Source organism: Schistocerca cancellata, chromosome 2 (genome assembly GCF_023864275.1).
Source record: "Schistocerca cancellata isolate TAMUIC-IGC-003103 chromosome 2, iqSchCanc2.1, whole genome shotgun sequence".
Taxonomy (NCBI): Eukaryota; Metazoa; Arthropoda; class Insecta; order Orthoptera; family Acrididae; genus Schistocerca; species Schistocerca cancellata.
Window position 1 is genome coordinate 504,373,598 of NC_064627.1, and position 19,533 is coordinate 504,393,130.

Here is a 19,533-nt window from a genome sequence, read left to right on the forward strand (position 1 = left end):
CGATGCTCATAAAGCAGCCTCTGTGAAGTAATGGTTTGTGGACACTGAGATTCTTGAAATGAACTGGGTTGCCTATAGCCCCGACTCAGATCGAGTGGAACATCTTTGGGATGAATTATAACTGCGACTAACATCACTACTTCCTCTTTCCACGCTTGAGAAAAAATAGTCTGCCTTTCCTCCACAAACATTCAGACACCTCACTGATAGTCTCCCCAGCAGAGTTCAAGCCGTCATAAAGGCGAAGAGCGGACACGCCCCTTACTAATTTCCAGTAAGAGGCGTCCGTATACTGTCAATGATATAGTGAATTCTTCAGTGTAGAGATATTTTGAATGTTTGCCCAGCGTATCGAGTGTCTTTCTGTGCAAACTTGGTTACAACTGATTCAAAAGCTCTTTCACAGTTATCTTTCACGGTTTGAAAATCCTCCACTTGCGCTGTATTCGTGGAAAAATCCAGCTTGTTTCATTACGCGAATAAAAGATGTTTTAGTGAGTATCTGGTACACAATGGAGAGGGGGTTGATAGGTCTATAGGTTTTTATGTCATGTCTTTCTCCATTAAGGCGAAATAGAATACTTGCACCATTGTTGCAGTTTTGAAAAATTATCTTCTTCCCCAGACATAATGTAAATAATTTTTTACTTACTTTTGTATTACGTTGTCTCCAGATTTAGCCATGTGTATCGAAACATCATATCCTGGCGCCTTTCGTTTTCTCATTCTTTCGTTTTCTGACTTTACACACCTCATCTGGCGTCACAACGTGAAGTCATTACTTTCAGTATTACGTATCTGTATTATTGATACATCTACTGAAATATACGAAGTTTCATAGAAATCTTGAATCGATTTTACAGTTTCTTCCCTGTTGTTTGTCACTGTCATCATACGGCACGAAAACATAATTTTCTGTTTTGTCTCCTTAATAGCCCTCATATATCCTGGTTTTAATTTTATTTTATTTTCATTTGTTGGTGGATATAATTCTGCTGCAACATATTTTATGATCTACTCCTTCTCCACCACAATTTATCTTTAGATCCCAATACTGTACAATTCGTTGTCCCTACTGAAAAGGTTGTGGAACCAGCTGTGTTCCTTACGTCAGTGTCGTAGTCCATTTAACCAAACAAAGTGCAGTAAGGTAGCGACTCAGGAATAGTTGGGCTATTACACTGCACAACATCTCTCAGTCCTCTACTCACAATATTCTTTCTTCTGCACCGGTATAGGAAGGCACAGACGGTAGTAGAATCTCTATTTCTCTATTTCACCTCAGTGACCGGGATAAATACGATATTATTAGTCAGTCTTAGTGGGACCGCCACACATTTAACTTAGAGGGCAGCAAACTTTAATTCTGCAGTGCGAATTCACTACATCAAATTAACCTCATTCGAAGGCTATTCGCGAAGCTGCGCAACTGCACGTCTTTACTGTACATTATACTCCAATCTGGTTGCATCCATTAACCATCACTAAGACGTATGGCTTTATTATTATACATACTTATCTGAGAAGGTGCTGTAAAATGTGCGTAAGCAACTTTACTTGTATCACTGGCAGTGTAAAATAGCTATCTAAATAAGAGAAAGATAGGCAACAACAATATAGCAATAACTTAAGTAGTAATTAACGCACATCTGCCCCGATAACTGAAAAGCATACAGAGACAACCTTTGTTAATTTTACCCATTTTTTTGACGTGCAGCGGATACATAAATTAACAGTTACGTAGATATTTAAATTAATTACTCGCACACATTTTAGATGAACATACCCAGCGTCGATCTCCTGAATCTTTAAAAAGCGTTAGAATTTAGTGGAGCCAAAGAAACAGTGGCAACGTGTGATCTAAGAAAATTCACAGAGGGTTGGCACTGTGTCGCAGAATGTTTCTATTTTATGCAACTTTATAAGCAAATAGTACGATAAGGATTGCTACCACCGGTTGCTGTTAGTGTACAACTGGAAATTACCTGGTTTGCCCGAACCGATAATTACAATTTAACAAAGAAACTGATGTAAACTGCGTTTTGTTCATAAACCAGACGGCAACAGCTCTAGACAAGTGTTCATCTCCTACATATCAGTGAGTAGTGACGCAATGTATATCAAGCGCTGAAAGATTGGGCGAGATAAAGGCACGATGGAAAGTCTGAGATTAAAATGAACGACTGAAACAAAGGTTAGAGTTACCCTTCATCTGTATGAACTGATACCGCAGAATGGCGACACCTGCTTCGTTATTAGATATATGGAAGTGACACACTTAGACGTTTGAGATAAATAACTTCTGTATGGGACTGACGTAGGACACGTACTGCGTATGAGATAGAGGTTCGTGGAGCAAGGTTATATGTGCAAGTGGTTGACAGTCATTTTCTTCATTACTCTGCGAAGCAAACTGGTAAGAGAAGTTAGTTGTAGTAGTACTACAACTAACTTCTCTTACCAGTTTGCCACTCAGAGTAATACATGTCGTTTACAAAATTAGTTCGCTATGTTGCATCTCGTATTTTATCACTAGTCGGACACTTCCCAAGCATCTAGGACTACTTGACGTATCAGTGGATGATTCGTTCAGATCCAAATAAAGTGGATTTTTGTAGTTGGAAGGCAAATATTTTAACAATGGCAGTGGTTTCCAAATGTCTCTTCACTCAGAACCCATGGCACTGCTAACAGTGCACCGAGAACCTCAGGGACACCTTTCAATGGTTTGCATAAGAGTCGCTGAAGCTCAGTTTTCAAGTCCTCGTATCTGCCTAGTTTGTCGTCGATTCTGCTATCACCTGGGACGGCAATCTTAATGATCCACACTTTCATTTTATCGACAATAGTGTCGTCTGATGGTACTGTATTCCTGATTTCGATCTGTCTGAAGTGCCTCAGTAGTCTGAATTGCTCGTTTTCGAGAACATTCTCTGGCTTTTGGTGTCATGAGTACCTTGACAGTAGCAGGTGATGATTTTAGCTCGGGTTTCAGTTAATGATTTGTGCCATATCATTGTGCCTCTACTTGTAATTATTTCGAGCGATCTTTTCGCAACAGCTCAAGATATGAAAAATTCTTTCCTCAGCTTCCTTGCAGAGTCTGCACTCTTTGTTTCATTCGTTGATTTCTCCATTCTGGCTTTGATGGCGTAAGTTCTGGTGACTTATTGCAACTGGCTGTCAACGTCAATTGCTAACGTTTAGCCGGCCACGGTGGCCGGGCGATTCTAGGCGCTTCAGTCTGGAACCTCGCGACCGCTACGGTCGCAGGTTCGAATCCTGCCTCGGGCATGGATGTGTGTGATGTCCTTAGGATAGTCAGGTTTAAGTAGTTCTAAGTTCTAGGGTACTGATGACCTCAGTTGTTAAGTCCCATAGTGCTCAGAGCCATTTTTTGCTAACGTATACTTGGACTCCACGCTTTGCGTCATGTCAGATGACACCTGGCTTCCTTGTCACGTTATGTAAACTCTCAGAATTTCAGATACTGGTCGCAGGACAACCTACATATTCTGCATGAAGAACCTCTCCACTCAAAGAGGATAGGTGTTTGCTGTGCGTTGCTACATGCGCAGTGTTGGGCCCATAATTTTCAATTACACCTTAAACAGTACCACATATCTTGAGATCTTTGACTCTTTCTACGCACAGTTAACAGATGCAGGGAAGCTGTATGCAGTGTTCCAGGCAACCGCTCACATATCCAACCAAAGCATGACCCACATCGCCAGTCTGTTCCCTAAACAAAGACTGTTCAGTAGAGGCCTTTGGCCCCCCCCCCCCCCCCCCCAAGGCACTCGGACTTAACATCGTGTGACTTTTTTAGTTATGGGACGCATTAAAAAGTAAAGTGTATGCTTTCACTCCTCGCACAACAGTCGATCTTAACCGAAACATTACTAGAGACATCAACAACATCATATCTGCAGAATTGCAGAGCGGTGCTGGTAACGTCGTCATACGAAGTCAGCGTTGCCTGGATTCAAAATGGTTCAAATGGCTCTGAGCACTATGGGACTTAACTTCTGAGGTCATCAGTCCCCTAGAACTTAGAAATACTTAAACCTAACGAAACTAAGGACATCACACACATCCATGCCCGAGACAGGATTCGAACCTGCAACCGTAGCGGTCGCGCGGTTCCAGACTGTAGCGCCTGGAACCGCTCGGCCACCCCGGCCGGCGTTGCCTGGATTCCAATGGCCACCACTTGCAGTACCTCTCATGACCAGTCAACTACATTTTTTTAACCTTACTACTATCTATCCTTTTTAGTTAGTTCACTGTTACTTGAAACTCGGGCGTGAGGCGTACCGTTTTTATGTGGGACGCCCTGTACCAGGCTAAGTAAGTGTCACGAGCCTCGCTTTCGCCAGCAAGACAAAGTTAAAATAGTCACTACTTCTGTACAACCAATCAGTACCTCGTTCAACAGCCTCTCATATCCGACCACCACATTGGAAACAATCACCCTAGGCGATCATTGGTCTGTCTACACCTGCGTTCTAGCATCTCCTACATAACATTGTACCGTCAAAAGAAGGACACGCGCAGAAACACGACACTCCAAGTCTCCAATGCACCAACTGGAATGTATTGCCTTCTGTAAGAACTCGTCAAGACCGCCCCGACCTCCAGCTACCTGGTGCCTCCACGTTCTGATGTAAGGCCTCTGATCAATGACCAAGTCCTTGCCCACAGAGTCGCTCCCTTGCTCCCAAAAACGGAAAATCTGCTCCGCTCTTCATTCGGATCACGTGTGCCGCAAACGCAATTGCTAACTCCATCAGTTTTCCGTAGCAGGAAACTTCGTCCGCGCAATACATTTAAAGCCTCAACTGCGCCCCTCAGAGTCCACGACTCTCATCCTACAGTCGAGAGGGTTTCCAGCTGGCCTTTGATTTCGTGAAATCCAAATCTGGCCTACTAAGTAATTTCACAATGAGTCCTTGCCGCCGATCACGATTAGGAGCAGAAGGTAGCAGTTTCATAGGCCATTTCCTTCGCCCGCTAGAAGAGCTTCGACAGGTGCTGCCTACTGCCATGACTTTCACCAGTTTCTTTACAGCGGGTCTTGGGAAAACACCTTCAATCTTCGGAAATCATAAGCTCCGGAAGCAGCCTAGTCAGGTCCAGCCACAACCAATTCAGGAGGATTAGAGAAACACCAGGCCGTCCTCTCCATGTAGGACATAAGATACCTTCCGCGGCTCCAGGAAACAGGCCCAGGCATGCACAGTGACTCCATGTCAGGCACACAGTCGCCATCTGGAAAAAATGTGCTACAACAAACATTGATGGATGATAGGTCGCACCCAAACAACTTTAAATAAGAAACTGACTTCATAAACGCTTAAATACTGCTCTGGCGGCGGCAGTTCTTGGAAGAGGAGAATTTATTGACTGCCACTTTATCATCATATGTTAGTCAGTGAACTATTTACGGTACTCCCTGGCGAGGAATCGATGTATTCACAAGAAACAAATCCACCATTACAGCGATTTGGGAAGCCGTTATTCGTTATGTCAGTACTCTTACTTTTTTTTCACCATCGTAACAATATCTCACTAATAAAGAATACTAGAAATATAACTACTACTGTCACTATTTCGCTTTTATCCGTGTGTAAATAACTTCCCAGGAAAAAATGTAGTATTTTCCAATTCCGACATTCTTATCGAGAGGACTTTGTTTTCATGCAGTGCAGTAGGTCCAGAAGTAGTTTTTCAGCACACTCTGCAACGTAAAGGCAGGAGAAACCAGATGAGCAAGCCTCAATATAAAACCATTCAATTGTACATTCGAAATTTACCATGAACTCAGAATAAAGGAAACAATCATCTGAAAATTAGTAATTCATGCTCGCAAAACAAGCGTCACTCAAATACACAATCGACACACTCATGAAGATGGCATTAACACAGAAAACCATCTATCACATATAACTGACCACAACAACGCAGATAAGCACAAGATGAGTGTAGCTAAAATCTATGTTTGAAACTATAACTAAGAAGGGAATAAACGTGTAAGCAAAAGGGTGTACACGTTCGACAGCAATACCGCATAACGTACAAGCAAGAAACAGCACTAAACGACTCATAAGGTATGAAAAGAAGAAAAGAAGAAACAAACTGAAACACAAGATACAAAAGCACTCTCACACGAGGGTACAGATATTCTCAAAGGATAAACGTAAATGTAGGCTACGAAATTTGCAGTTCATTACAAACGATGTAAACGTACTGCAAAATTAGGTGTTAACCAATTAAAACGTTACAGACTCGACGGATAGTGTGAAGGAAAAACAATTCAAACGTTTAGATTTTTGTAGAAAGGCATAGAAACTCAGCGCTTACAACGTACCCACAGCAACGCACTTATAAGTTAATATCAAAAACTGAAGGCATGGAAGTATTAAGATGATAACGTAACATTAAGTTTACAGTAACAGTGCCACGTATAATACGATATCATAATACGTGTTGCTCGTAAATGACTATGACAACGCGGCCTCTATAGCTGTCCATAATTGCGAAGGTCTTGCCGATGCGGATTTTGTGCACGATCTGATCTGTCGATTACGTCCCATTAATGTTCGTTGGGATTCATGTCGGGCGATCTGATTCGCCAAAAAATTCACTGTAATTGCCCAGGATGTTGTTCAAACCAATCGTGAACATTTGTGGCATGGTGATATGGCGCAGTGTCATCCAAAAAGTTCCATCTTAGCTTGTGAACATGAAGTCCAGGAATGGCTGCAAATGATCCCAAGTAGCGGAACGTAACAAGGACCCAGTCCATTCCACGTAAACTCAGCCCACACCATTATGGAGCCACCTCCAGCTTGGAGAGTGCCTTGTTGACAACTTGGGGGTGACTTCGTGGGGTTTGCGCCACACTCCAACGATACCATCAGCTCTTAACAACTGAAATCGGGACTCAGCTGACCAGGCCACGGTTTTTCAGTCGTCTAGGTTCCAAGTGAACCTAGGAGATGCGCTGCAGTAGGCGATGTCGTGCTGTTGGCAAAGGCACTCGTGTCGGTCGGCTGCTTTCATAACCCATTAACGCCAAATTTCATGGCATTGTCCTAACGGATACGTTCGTCGTACCTCCCACACCGATTTCTGCGGTGACTTTGCGCAGAGATGCCTGTCACTCTATGCAAACGCTGCTGCTATCGGTCGTTAAGTGAAGTCCATCGGCCGCCGGCCGAAGTGGACGCGCGGTTCTGGCGCTGCAGTCTGGAACCGCGAGACCGCTACGGTCGCAGGTTCGAATCCTGCCTCGGGCATGGATGTGTGTGATGTCCTTAGATTAGTTAGGTTTAACTAGTTCTAAGTTCTAGGGGACTAATGACCTCAGCAGTTGAGTCCCATAGTGTTCAAAGCCATTTGAACCATTTTTTTTAAGTCCATCGGCCACCTTGCTGTCTGCAGTGAGGGGTAATATGTGAGATATGGTATTCTCGGAATACTCTTGACATTGTGAATCTCAGATGATTGAGGATAACGATTTACAGAATGAAATGCCCCATCCGTCTCGCTCCAACTGCCATCCCGCGTTCAATGTCCATTAATTCCCGTGGAGCTGTCATAATCATGTCGGAAACCTTTTCATATGAATCACGTAAGTACAAATGAGGGCTCCGCCAATGCATTGCCATTCTGTAACTTGTGTACGCGATCTTACCGCCATCTGTATATGTGCAGATCTCTATCTGATGACTTTTGTCACCTCAGAGAACAGAGAGAGAGAGAGAGAGCATAAAAATACTCCCATCTCTACAAGTAAGTGAAACAGTTCGGAGAAGAATCTACAAAATATGTCGAAACTGTAAACCAGTTGTTTCAGGAAACTAGAAACTAAACATTGAATAAGTAATAAAGGTATTTCTGGCAAAGCATACCCAAAGTAAGATTCAGAAAACACATACAATAGCAACGTGAGTGGGTATGTAACAGAGAAATGTTCGGATCAAATGCGACTTTCAGCTACAACAGTGCCTGTTTTATAAATCGTATTAACATGATTTCAATCACGAAAGAGAACAATAATTCTACCTATTTCAAAGTGAATTTTTCAGTCTGTAGTGTAAGTACGTGTCCTTCTGTGAAATGGAATGGAACTTTGAAATGGAAGCTTGCCTCCCACGGGCAATTTTCTGATCAAGTGAGCAAACAGGTGTCATAGATTTCATGTTCCAGGACCCTCTGTCCTGATTTCCATGCTCATTAGGAGCTCTTCTGCATACCTCGCTGCACTAACATTCTTGGGAAAATGCGTGTTGTAGAGAAGTGATTAGTTATTTAGTCGTGATGCCGAGCGGTCTAAGGCCCTGCAGTCATGGACTGTGCGGCTGGTCCCGGCGGAGGTTCGAGTCCTCCCTCGGGCATGGGTGTGCCTGTTTGTCCTTAGGATAATTTAGGTTAAGTAGTGTGTAAGCTTAGGGACTGATGACCTTAGCAGTTAAGTCCCATAAGATTTCACACTCATTTGAACATTTCGTCGTGAAATAATACGAGCTGGGACGTCTTTGGCTTCCTCCGATGTGAGACGCGACTCATCCATCACTATTATGTGACATTCAAATCGCGGATAATTTGACTTGTTTCCCAAACAATATGCAGTGACAGTCATGAAAATCACATTTAAGTGAGAAAAAAATCAAAGCATGGACCTATACATTTGTGGTTCGACACCTGGCAACTCAGCAAGCCACATAGTATTGACATAAAAAAAAAGTAATACCGCTGTTAGGCCTCAGTAACGGATATTCATCGGACCCATGAATACACCCTGAATCTTAACTTGAGCTTCATGCAGTGAATAAGTTTCACAATGCACAGAGTAGTTGAATGTCGTACGTTTACGTTGTTTGCAGGGAGACCCCCGGCGCTATGTGCGTCGCTTCCCCTCGGGCAGGGCGAGGCGGCCTATGGACACCGTGGTGCTCAGACCGTCCGGCAGTCACCAAGGTGAGTCCACGCCTACAGCCTCTGCTGATACTTTTCTCAAAGCAACAGCCTACAGCTTTCAAATACTTGAAATAATGCACAGCAAACCACCAGCTGTACCGACACAATGTTATTCCTGCCGTCCGAAGCAGCCGCGTGGACTGGGGCGCCTTGCTACGGTTCGCGCGACTCTCCCAACCCCCAACCCCCCCCCCCCCCCCCGTTCCAGGGATCCAATTCTCCCTCGGGCATGGTGAGTGTGTGTGTTGTCCTTAGCGTAAGTTAGATTAAGCAGTGTGTAAGCACCGTGGACAAGGCAGTCTGGCTTTAGCTGCCGCAGCGGTCGCACGCTCCTCAAGTTTGCTCCGTGAACGTTCAGTGTTTACGCCAGTGTTTTCGTGTTTTGTGCTCGTTTATTGACGTTTTGCACGTGAATTAAGCGTTATCAATTGAGCATTTGGTCTTCTTTCGTGTCATCTTTCTACGAAGTGCCGTTGGGATTTCGGCGTTGTCCGAGATTTCTTCGCTGCAGAACACCATGGCAAACTCCGTGAGAAAAAACACCGTGATTTTCACCTTCGACAAGTACACCCGTCGAGTACAGCCCTCTGCACTTGAAATACACGACTGGATTACCGAGGTAATTGGCCTTCATTCTGAATCTGTTCATACCATGCAGCTGGACTCTGATGAATACTGCATTTTTGTAAAGTTTAACGATTCCGTGAGTGTAGACCGCTTTCTGGCAAATTTTGGTTATGAAACGGAATTTATACACCGTGATGGTACTAAAAGTACTGTCAAACTCCGGAATTCCGAGTCTGTAATTAGGAATGTTAGGGTTTTGAATATTCCCATAGAAGTAGACAATTCGAAAATTAAAGATGTCCTTTCAAAGTATGGGGTTGTCAGGCAAATAGTCAACGAAAGGTGGGATTCGCATTTCAAGCTGCAGTGCTTTAACGGCATTCGCTCCGTGGAGATGGAAGTGAAAGCAAACATTCCCTCCCACATCTTTGTTGACGGGCACAAGGTGCATGTTATGTACTCAAGGCAAACCCCTACATGTCATGTATGTAACGAGTCTGGTCACCTCCGTCAGGACTGCCCTCGCCGTGTATTTGTGCCAACAAATAACCTTACGCAACGCCGAAAATTAACACTCAACGATTTGTTGCCAGCCAGTAATACAACAGAGCCGGCGGCGGTCGTGGATCCTGTTACTACCTCTGAAAATGTTGCACTTAATGTTAATGACTTTCCGTCTTTAAAACCTGCATTAACTACTGAAATTCCGTCCCGTGACAGCGAGATTCCCACAAAAAAGCGTCCTCTAGAGGACACTGAAAAAAATGTTGATGAGGACTCTTCCTGTGAAACACCCGTTGCCAGGAGGCCGAAGCCCAGTCCTGAAGATCTGTTGGAAGTGGAAAAAGGAGATGGAATGAAGGTCGATGTGGCTCCCACTCCCACGAACAGATAGTGACGCAGCGGGTAGTGACTTTTCACGGAAATGTGACCCTGAGCCTGAGGTCACGGCTGAAATAACCACATCAAGTGCACAGCCCATACAGTGCGAACCGTACGAGGAAGTACCAAGTAAACAACCTGCTGACTCCGAAGCGCAACGCCGCGCCGAAGGAGGAAATAAAGAAGCATCACCGCCTCGCCAGCAAGACAACACAACAGACACCACGCCGGAACCAAACACTGACGACTCGCAAGCCACGACCGTTGCCCCATTCAGCCACCGCCGGCGGCTGCGACCGACACCGGGTCTTGCTGTCACGCGTCATCAAGCGAAGGCCACACCAGAGAAGAAAGACATCAAGAAAAAGAATATTAAATATGAAGTCATCAGGGCCAACACTGACGAGGAGAAAGAGAAGGGCCACAGTGACTTATAGCAACGCATTGTCAGGATTTCAGGATACTTTTCTTCTCAAGCTCTTTGTTTAAAAGCAGTGCAAATTTTTCTAGGAAGTTAGTACATGTAATGGGCACACAGCTTGTAAAGATCGTGCCTTGTAGGGAAGCACGTTTGCTGCTATAATCATACCGAACCTCATCCCAAAGAGTTTCTTCCGGTATGTCTGTGCTGCAAGCTTATAGCATTACTACTATTAACATTAATAACATACAGTCACCCTTGAAATTGGCAGCACTAAAAGAATTCTTGTACCAGTCCGAAACAGATATCGCGTTGCTACAAGAAGTTGCGAAAACGAAATTTTTTGAAATTGTTAGTGTTTCTACGGAAGCCAATATCGGTACAGCCATTCTTATAAGGGAAGGCATTCCGGTGACTGAAATCGAACGACTAGAATCAGGAAGAGCCATAGGCATAAAAATTTTCGATGTGACAGTGCTTAACCTTACCGCCCATCAGGAACTTCCCTCAAATTGGATCGTGCGAAGTTTTTTCAAGATAAACTGATTTATTTATTGAGGAAAAATCCGTGTTCTCTTATACTAGGTGGAGATTTTAACTGTGTTTTAAACCAGAAAGATCAACAACCCAACTTCAACTACTCGCCACAGTTAAAAAAGTTAGTAAGTGATCTACACCTTAAGGATGTGTGGGAACTTCAGCACCCGACGTCAGTCGGGTTCACGTATATAACCAGCCACACCCGCAACAGACTAGATAGAATTTACGTGTCACCAAATTTGCTAAATTATTTATTAAACGTTGAGACTATTCCCATGTATTTTAGCGATCACAGTACACTTTTAACTTGCTTTAATCTAAGTGTACAGCCAACCCGTCGATTCAGAGGCCAATGGAACTTAAATATCTCTGTTTTAACTGACGAAGAACTGGAACAGGAAATAAGGTTTGCGTGGACTATGTGCCTCCGCACAGTAGACAAGCACCCAACAGTCATTGACTGGTGGACAAGGAGGGCTAAACCAAGGCTGCGGAAAGTTGTCATGCAATATAGTGCAGCGAGGCACAGGGAGTTGAGGAATACAATGGAGTTTTATTATAAAGTTTTAAGAGACTTACATCAACAGGCCCATGATGACGTAATTCGTCTGAATGATATCAAAAAAAATAAAAGCCAAGTTATTAAGCATTAAACGGCAACAGATGGAGGGACTCAAAATTAAATCGAAAGCCACATCAGTCGTAGCAGATGAAACAGCTTCTCTGTATCACTTGGTCCGGCATGCTAAAAACAGACGTATAACTTTAATTGATGAAGTCCAGACGCATACTGGTACGAGGCTCACATGCCAGAAACAAATACTGGACGAAGTCCACAGGTACTATGAAACCATATATGCCCCTACCACAGTGGAAGATGCAGCTCTCGAGGACTTTCTATTTTAGGTCCACAATTGTCGGGAACAGACAACGCTGACATCCTATCACCTATTACTAAAGATGAAGTGCATGAGGCAGTGCGTAACTCACCTCTCAACAAATCTCCGGGACATGATGGCCTCCCTGTGGAGTTTTATGCCCGCTACTGGTCAATAATTGGGGACAAGATCACTTCCATGGCAAATGACGTCCTGAACGGAAAACCGGTCCCTGCAGAGTTTAAGGAAAGTAAAATAGTACTGATTCCTAAGAGTAAAGGCAAAACCAACTTAAACAATTTTCGGCCTCTTTCGCTACTAAATTCTGATTACAAAATAATTTCGCGTATTATCAACAAAAGACTCTCTGCCTTTTCCAACAAAATATTGAGTCATCACCAATCTTGTTCTCCGACCAGAACGATATTCGAAAGTCTATTTGCATACAGAGACGTCTTTGCAATTACCTCAGTGACAAGTATAAAATGTGCGTTAATCTTTATAGATTTCAACAAAGCTTTTGACCGCGTTAGTCATAGATACCTCTTTGCGACGCTGTCAAGAATGGCTTTCCACCCCCAGATTGTGAACATGCTAAGGAATATTGCAACAGGTATAAATGCGAAAATAGCAATCAATGGCCAAACATCTAAACCCATACAGATAAGGCGAGGGGTTCCACAGGGCAGTCCCTTATCAATGTTTTTATTTTCCGTATCTTTAGAGCCCTTCCTCCGCACTGTCCACGCAAGATTAACAGGCATAACATTGAGCTTATGCTGATGACGTGGGCGTTGTAATAAGGAATAAGGAGGAGACAGTTACACTAGAAAGAGAAATCCAAAGGTATTGTCTAGCGTCGGAAGCGACAGCAAATGAAAACAAAAGTCAAATATTGAATCTACGGGGCCTAGATCACCTTCGACTGGCATGGGCAAAACAAGACAACAAACATAAAACTTTGGGAATAACCTTAATGGCATGTCCGATGCGGATGGCTGCTTTTAACTGGACGGAAACTAGGAGGAAAGTTCATGGTGCTGTAACGGAGAACATCCATCGAACTATGGACCTGGTGCAAAAAGTCAGATTCATCAACTCCTGCGTTTTGTCTAAAGCGTATTTCACTGCGCAGGTATTTCCAATCCCTAAACTAGTAGCGAAAGGGATCATGTCCACTTTTACCAATTATTTATGGCGAGGAGACATATTCAGGGTTGGTGCGACTACGATTATACTGGATATCAGAAACGGGGGCCTCGGTTTGGTGGATATTCGCAATAAAGCGCCTGCTCTGTTCCTCAAACGGACTTTCCATATACTCAGAGAACTTCCACAATGTATAACCGCAAAGCTCTTTGAGGCTGTGACACCCCATAGCCTGCAAGCACCGATTGATGTGCGAAGGATTAATGCCTGTCTGCTGTATGTGAGGAACTTTTTCCTCGAAGCAAGTTATCTTAGTGACGAAATCAGAAGCAACACACGTATCACAGCGCGCGACATCATACTTGAAAGGAAGTTAAATGAGGGTAGAAACAAAATTGAAACGAAATTCCCAAATTGTGACTGGAAAGCTGTATGGCGAAACATCAACTATGCCGGGCTACCTACAGACGCTATTTCCGCATGGTACAAAACAGTTAATAATGTCATCAGCACCAACGAGAGACTATATGGGATCGGTTTAAACCAGACACACCTTTGTGGAAAATGCAATCTGGCGGATACACTCAGCCACAGATTCACCTGTGGTGGCAATGTGCATAACTGGAATTGGATCAGGCAACAAATCGCCTTTCTCACCAGATCCTCTACGCAATATATAACGCCATCGCTCCTCCTGAGACCGGACATGACATACTTTCCGAAATTAAAAACCAACGCCATTAGCTGGTTACTGGGAAAATATGTTAGTTATGTCATCCACACACTTGGGTCGGACAACGAGATAGAATTCCGCGTTTACATGAAGTGTGAATATGCAAAAATCAGCACGTATCGCAACCACAAGAAGCACTATGGCAATATGCTGAAGATTATTTTTGAAACAATGGGTGTTGGTTAAATATGTGAAACCACTACAACACCTTGAACGAGAACGAACAGAAGAAAAATAAAAGTCACTTGGTTCCATATTATTATTTACTGTTACCTTGCTTCCGGAACCTTTTTTTTTATCAGTGTTCAGTTTTTACTCAGAGAAGAGGTTTCTTTGTCTTTCTTACATCTGAGAATGAAAATATTGTGTTAAGATTTCTGCACACTTAGTGCTATGACCCAACAGGGAACATGAAAAAGGGGTGGGAAGGGTTTGGGCCTCGACCCACTGGCAGTGCCGTGAACAGACCCCACTGCTAGTGCGGCGTGTACCACGCCCTGACCATCCTAAAAAAAAAAATAAAAAAAAATAAATAAATAAATAAAAAGAAAATAAAAGTGGTTAATAAAAATTGGATTGCTGGAAGAAAAGGATGGATAAAAAAAGTGGATGGAGAAAAAAAAAGTAAATAAAAAAAGGGAGGTAGCGTCTTTGATTCATAATCAAAACGTCTTTGGTCCCACGTTCGATCTCCGCCACTGCCTAAATTTTGATAAATCAGCATTGGCGGCCGAAGACTTCCGGCATAAGAAGTCAGCCTCATTCTGCCAACGGCCTTGTCAAAGAGGGCGGTGGAGCGGATAGAGGTTCAGGGCACTCTCTTGTCCTAGGGGTGGGAAATTGCCCCTAAAGGCGGAAGAATCAGCAATGATCAACGACATGAGGATGCAGAAGGCAATGGAAACCACTGCATTAAAGACACGTAACGTGTATCCACAGGACATGTGGCCTGTATTTGAAGAAGTGTCATGATGATCTCCCCATTGGCAAAAGATTCCGGAATAGTCCCCCATTCGGATCTCCGGGAGGGTACTGCCAAGGGGGAAGTTACCATGAGAAAAAGATTGAATAATCAACGAAAGGATAACGTTCTACGAGTCGGGGTGTGGAATGTCAGAAGCTTGAACGTGGTAGGGAAACTAGAAAATCTGAAAAGGGAAATGCAAAGGCTCAATCTAGATAAAGTAGGGGTCAGTGAAATGAAGTGGAAGGAAGACAAGGATTTCTGGTCAGATGAGTATAGGGTAATATCAACAGCAGCAGAAAATGGTATAACAGGTGTAGGATTCGTTATGAATAGGAAGGTAGGGCAGAGGGTGTGTTACTGTGAACAGTTCAGTGACCGGGTTGTTCTAATCAGAATCGACAGCAGACCAACACCGACAACGATAGTTCAGGTATACATGCCGACGTCGCAAGCTGAAGATGAACAGATAGAGAAAGTGTATGAAGATATTGAAAGGGTAATGCAGTATGTAAAGGGGGACGAAAATGTAATAGTCATGGGCGACTGGAATGCAGTTGTAGGGGAAGGAGTAGAAGAAAAGGTTACAGGAGAATATGGGCTTGGGACAAGGAATGAAAGAGGAGAAAGACTAATTGAGTTCTGTAACAAGTTTCAGCTAGTAATAGCGAATACCCTGTTCAAGAATCACAAGAGGAGGAGGTATACTTGGAAAAGGCCGGGAGATACGGGAAGATTTCAATTAGATTACATCATGGTCAGACAGAGATTCCGAAATCAGATACTGGATTGTAAGGCGTACCCAGGAGCAGATATAGACTCGGATGAAGGTGATGAAGAGTAGGCTGAAGTTCAAGACATTAGTCAGGAAGAATCAATACGCAATGAAGTGGGATACGGAAGTACTAAGGAATGACGAGATACGTTTGAAGTTCTCTAACGCTATAGATACAGCAATAAGGAATAGCGCAGTAGGCAGTACAGTTGAAGAGGAATGGACGTCTCTAAAAAGGGCCATCACAGAAGTTGGGAAGGAAAACATAGGTACAAAGAAGGTAGCTCCGAAGAAACCATGGGTAACAGAAGAAATACTTCAGTTCATTGATGAAAGGAGGAAGTACAAACATGTTCCGGTAAAATCAGGAATACAGAAATACAAGTCGCTGAGGAATGAAATAAATAGGAAGTGCAGGGAAGCTAAGATGAAATGGCTGCAGGAAAAACGTGAAGACATCGAAAAAGATATGATTGTCGGAAGGACAGACTCAGCATACGGGAAAGTCAAAACAACCTTTGGTGACATTAAAAGCAACGGTGGTAACATTAAGAGTGTAACGGGAATTCCACTGTTAAATGCAGAGGAGAGAGCAGATAGGTGGAAAGAATACATTGAAAGCCTCTATGAGGGTGAGGATTTGTCTGATGTGATAGAAGAAGAAACAGGAGTCGATTTAGAAGAGATAGGGGATCCAGTATTAGAATCAGATTTTAAAAGAGCTTTGGAGGACTTACGGTCAAATAAGGCGGAAGGGATAGATAACATTCCATCAGAATTTCTAAAATCATTGGGGGAAGTGGCAACAAAATGAATATTCATGTTGGTGTGTAGAATATATGAGTCTGGCGATATACCATCTGACTTTCGGAAAAGTATCATCCACACAATTCCGAAGACGGCAAGAGCTGACAAGTGCGAGAATTGTCACACAATCAGCTTAACAGCTCATGCATCGAAGCTGCTTACAAGAATAATATACAGAAGAATGGGAAAGAAAATTGAGAATGCGCTAGGTGACGATCAGTTTGGCTTTAGGAAAAGTAAAAGGACGAGAGAGGCAATTCTGACGTTACGGCTAATAATGGAAGCAAGGCTAAAGAAAAATCAAGACACTTTCATAGGATTTGTCGACCTGGAAAAAGCGTTCGACAATATAAAATGGTGCAAGCTGTTCGAGATTCTGAAAAAAGTAGGGGTAGTTATAGGGAGAGGGGTCATATACAATATGTACAACAACCAAGAGGGAATAATAAGAGTGGACGATCAAGAACGAAGTGCTCGTATTAAGAAGGGTGTAAGACAAGGCTGTAGCCTTTCGCCCCTGATCTTCAATCTGTACATCGAGGAAGCAATGATGGAAATAAAAGAAAGGTATCAATGATACGATTCGCTGATGACATTGCTATCCTGAGTGAAAGTGAAGAAGAATTAAATGATCTGCTGAACGGAATGAACAGTCTAATGAGTACATGGTATGGTTTGAGAGTAAATCGGAGAAAGACGAAGGTAATGAGAAGTAGTAGAAATGAGAACAGCGAGAAACTTAACATCAGGATTGATGGTCACGAAGTCAATGAAGTTAAGGAATTCTGCTACCTAGGCAGTAAAATACCCAATGACGGACGGAGCAAGGAGGACATCAAAAGCAGACTCGCTATGGCAAAAAGGCATTTCTGGCCAAGAGAAGTCTACTTTAGGAAAAGTAAAAGGACGAGAGAGGCAATTCTGACGTTTCGGCTAATAATGGAAGCAAGGCTAAAGAAAAATCAAGACACTTTCATAGGATTTGTCGACCTGGAGAAAGCGTTCGACAATATAAAATGGTGCAAGCTGTTCGAGATTCTGAAAAAAGTAGGGGTAAGCTATAGGGAGAGACGGGTCATATACAATATGTACAACAACAAAGAGGGAATAATAAGAGTGGACAATCAAGAACGAAGTGCTCGTATTAAGAAGGGTGTAAGACAAGGCTGTAGCCTTTCGCCCCTACTCTTCAATCTGTACATCGAGGAAGCAATGATGGAAATAAAAGAAAGGTCCAGGAATTGAATTAAAATACAAGGTGAAAGGATATCAATGATACGATTCGCTGATGACATTGCTATCCTGAGTGAAAGTGAAGAAGAATTAAATGATCTGCTGAACGGAATGAACAGTCTAATGAGTACACAGTGTGGTTGGAGGGTAAATCGGAGAAAGACGAAGGTAATGAGGAGTAGTAGAAATGAGAACAGCGAGAAACTTAACATCAGGATTGATGGTCAAGAAGTCAATGAAGTTAAGGAATTCTGCTACCTAGGCAGTAAAATAACCAATGACGGACGGAGCAAGGAGGACATCAAAAGCAGACTCGCTATGGCAAAAAAGGCATTTCTGGCCAAGAGAAGTCTACTAATATCAAATACCGGCCTTAATTTGAGGAAGAAATTTCTGAGGATGTACGTCTGGAGTACAGCATTGTATGGTAGTGAAACATGGACTGTGGGAAAACCGGAACAGAAGAGAATCGAAGCATTTGAGATGTGGTGCTATAAACGAATGTTGAAAATTAGGTGGACTGATAAGGTAAGGAATGAGGAGGTTCTACGCAGAATCGGAGAGGAAAGGAATATGTGGAAAACACTGATGAGGAGAAGGGACAGGATGATAGGACATCTGCTAAGACATGAGGGAATGACTTCCATGGTACTAGAGGGAGCTGTAGAGGGCAAAAACTGTAGAGGAAGACAGACATTGTAATACGTCAAGCAAATAATTGAGGACGTAGGTTGCAAGTGCTACTCTGAGATGAAGAGATTAGAACAGGAAAGGAATTCGTGGCGGGCCGCATCAAACCAGTCAGTAGACTGATGACCCAAAAAAAAAAAGCCTAGGGACCGATGACATCAGCCATTTGGTCCCACAGCAACTTAGCTCAAACTTCCAACTTTATTCCTCTGCCGCCTTCGGTTCATGAAACCATCACTGGAGGGAAAGTCGGATATCAGTGATACATACATATCGGTACAAGGCAATTCACTATAACTTGCCTCTATCTTGGTTCACAAAACATTTGCTAATCATTGCAGCAACTTATGTCAGAAGATGACGATCACAAACTTGAAATACAGAAATAATACGCGTCAGGTTGCTGATTTACACATACATACCGGTACAATGGCATTCCACTATAATTTGTAACAGTGATGATGGTTTTATGAACCGGTAGAGGAATAAAGTTCTCTTGGTGCAGTTGAGGGACTGCAACGTATTATTTCAAATCTGCTCATAATGTCCGCGGGCTTCCTCTGTTGGCTACAGTTTGAGAAAACCTACACAGTTATGACACTTAAACGGGTATCTAAAAAAACAATCTCACGTCATCAAAACGGGAATTTGTTAAAACAGGGTAGAAATTAAGGAGAGGGGAAAAAAGAAAAATAACAATGCTTGCAACGTCAGACGATGACATTTATAATACAGTGATGAATATGCTAGCTCTACTGTCATTCATCTGGATTCATGGCACCGTTGACGAACCGTGGACCCATACTTCCGCTTTCCTGACGATCCCCCAATTGCGTCATTTATTCATAGACAAAGAATGTTCGGTCCTGTACATGTTATAATTTTAATGTCATGACCCGCCATCTTTAA

General features: G+C 43.1%; 1 protein-coding gene across 1 annotated transcript in view; it reads left to right on the plus strand.

The window, feature by feature from the left end:
- Nucleotides 1-19,533, plus strand: part of LOC126146430 (brachyurin-like) — a 64,118-nt gene that overhangs the window by 9,697 nt on the left and 34,888 nt on the right. The window contains exon 2 of the mRNA XM_049915620.1: nt 8,892-8,985. Within this exon, the coding sequence (XP_049771577.1) occupies nt 8,892-8,985 (94 nt within the window). The remainder of the gene's footprint in view (nt 1-8,891; nt 8,986-19,533) is intronic.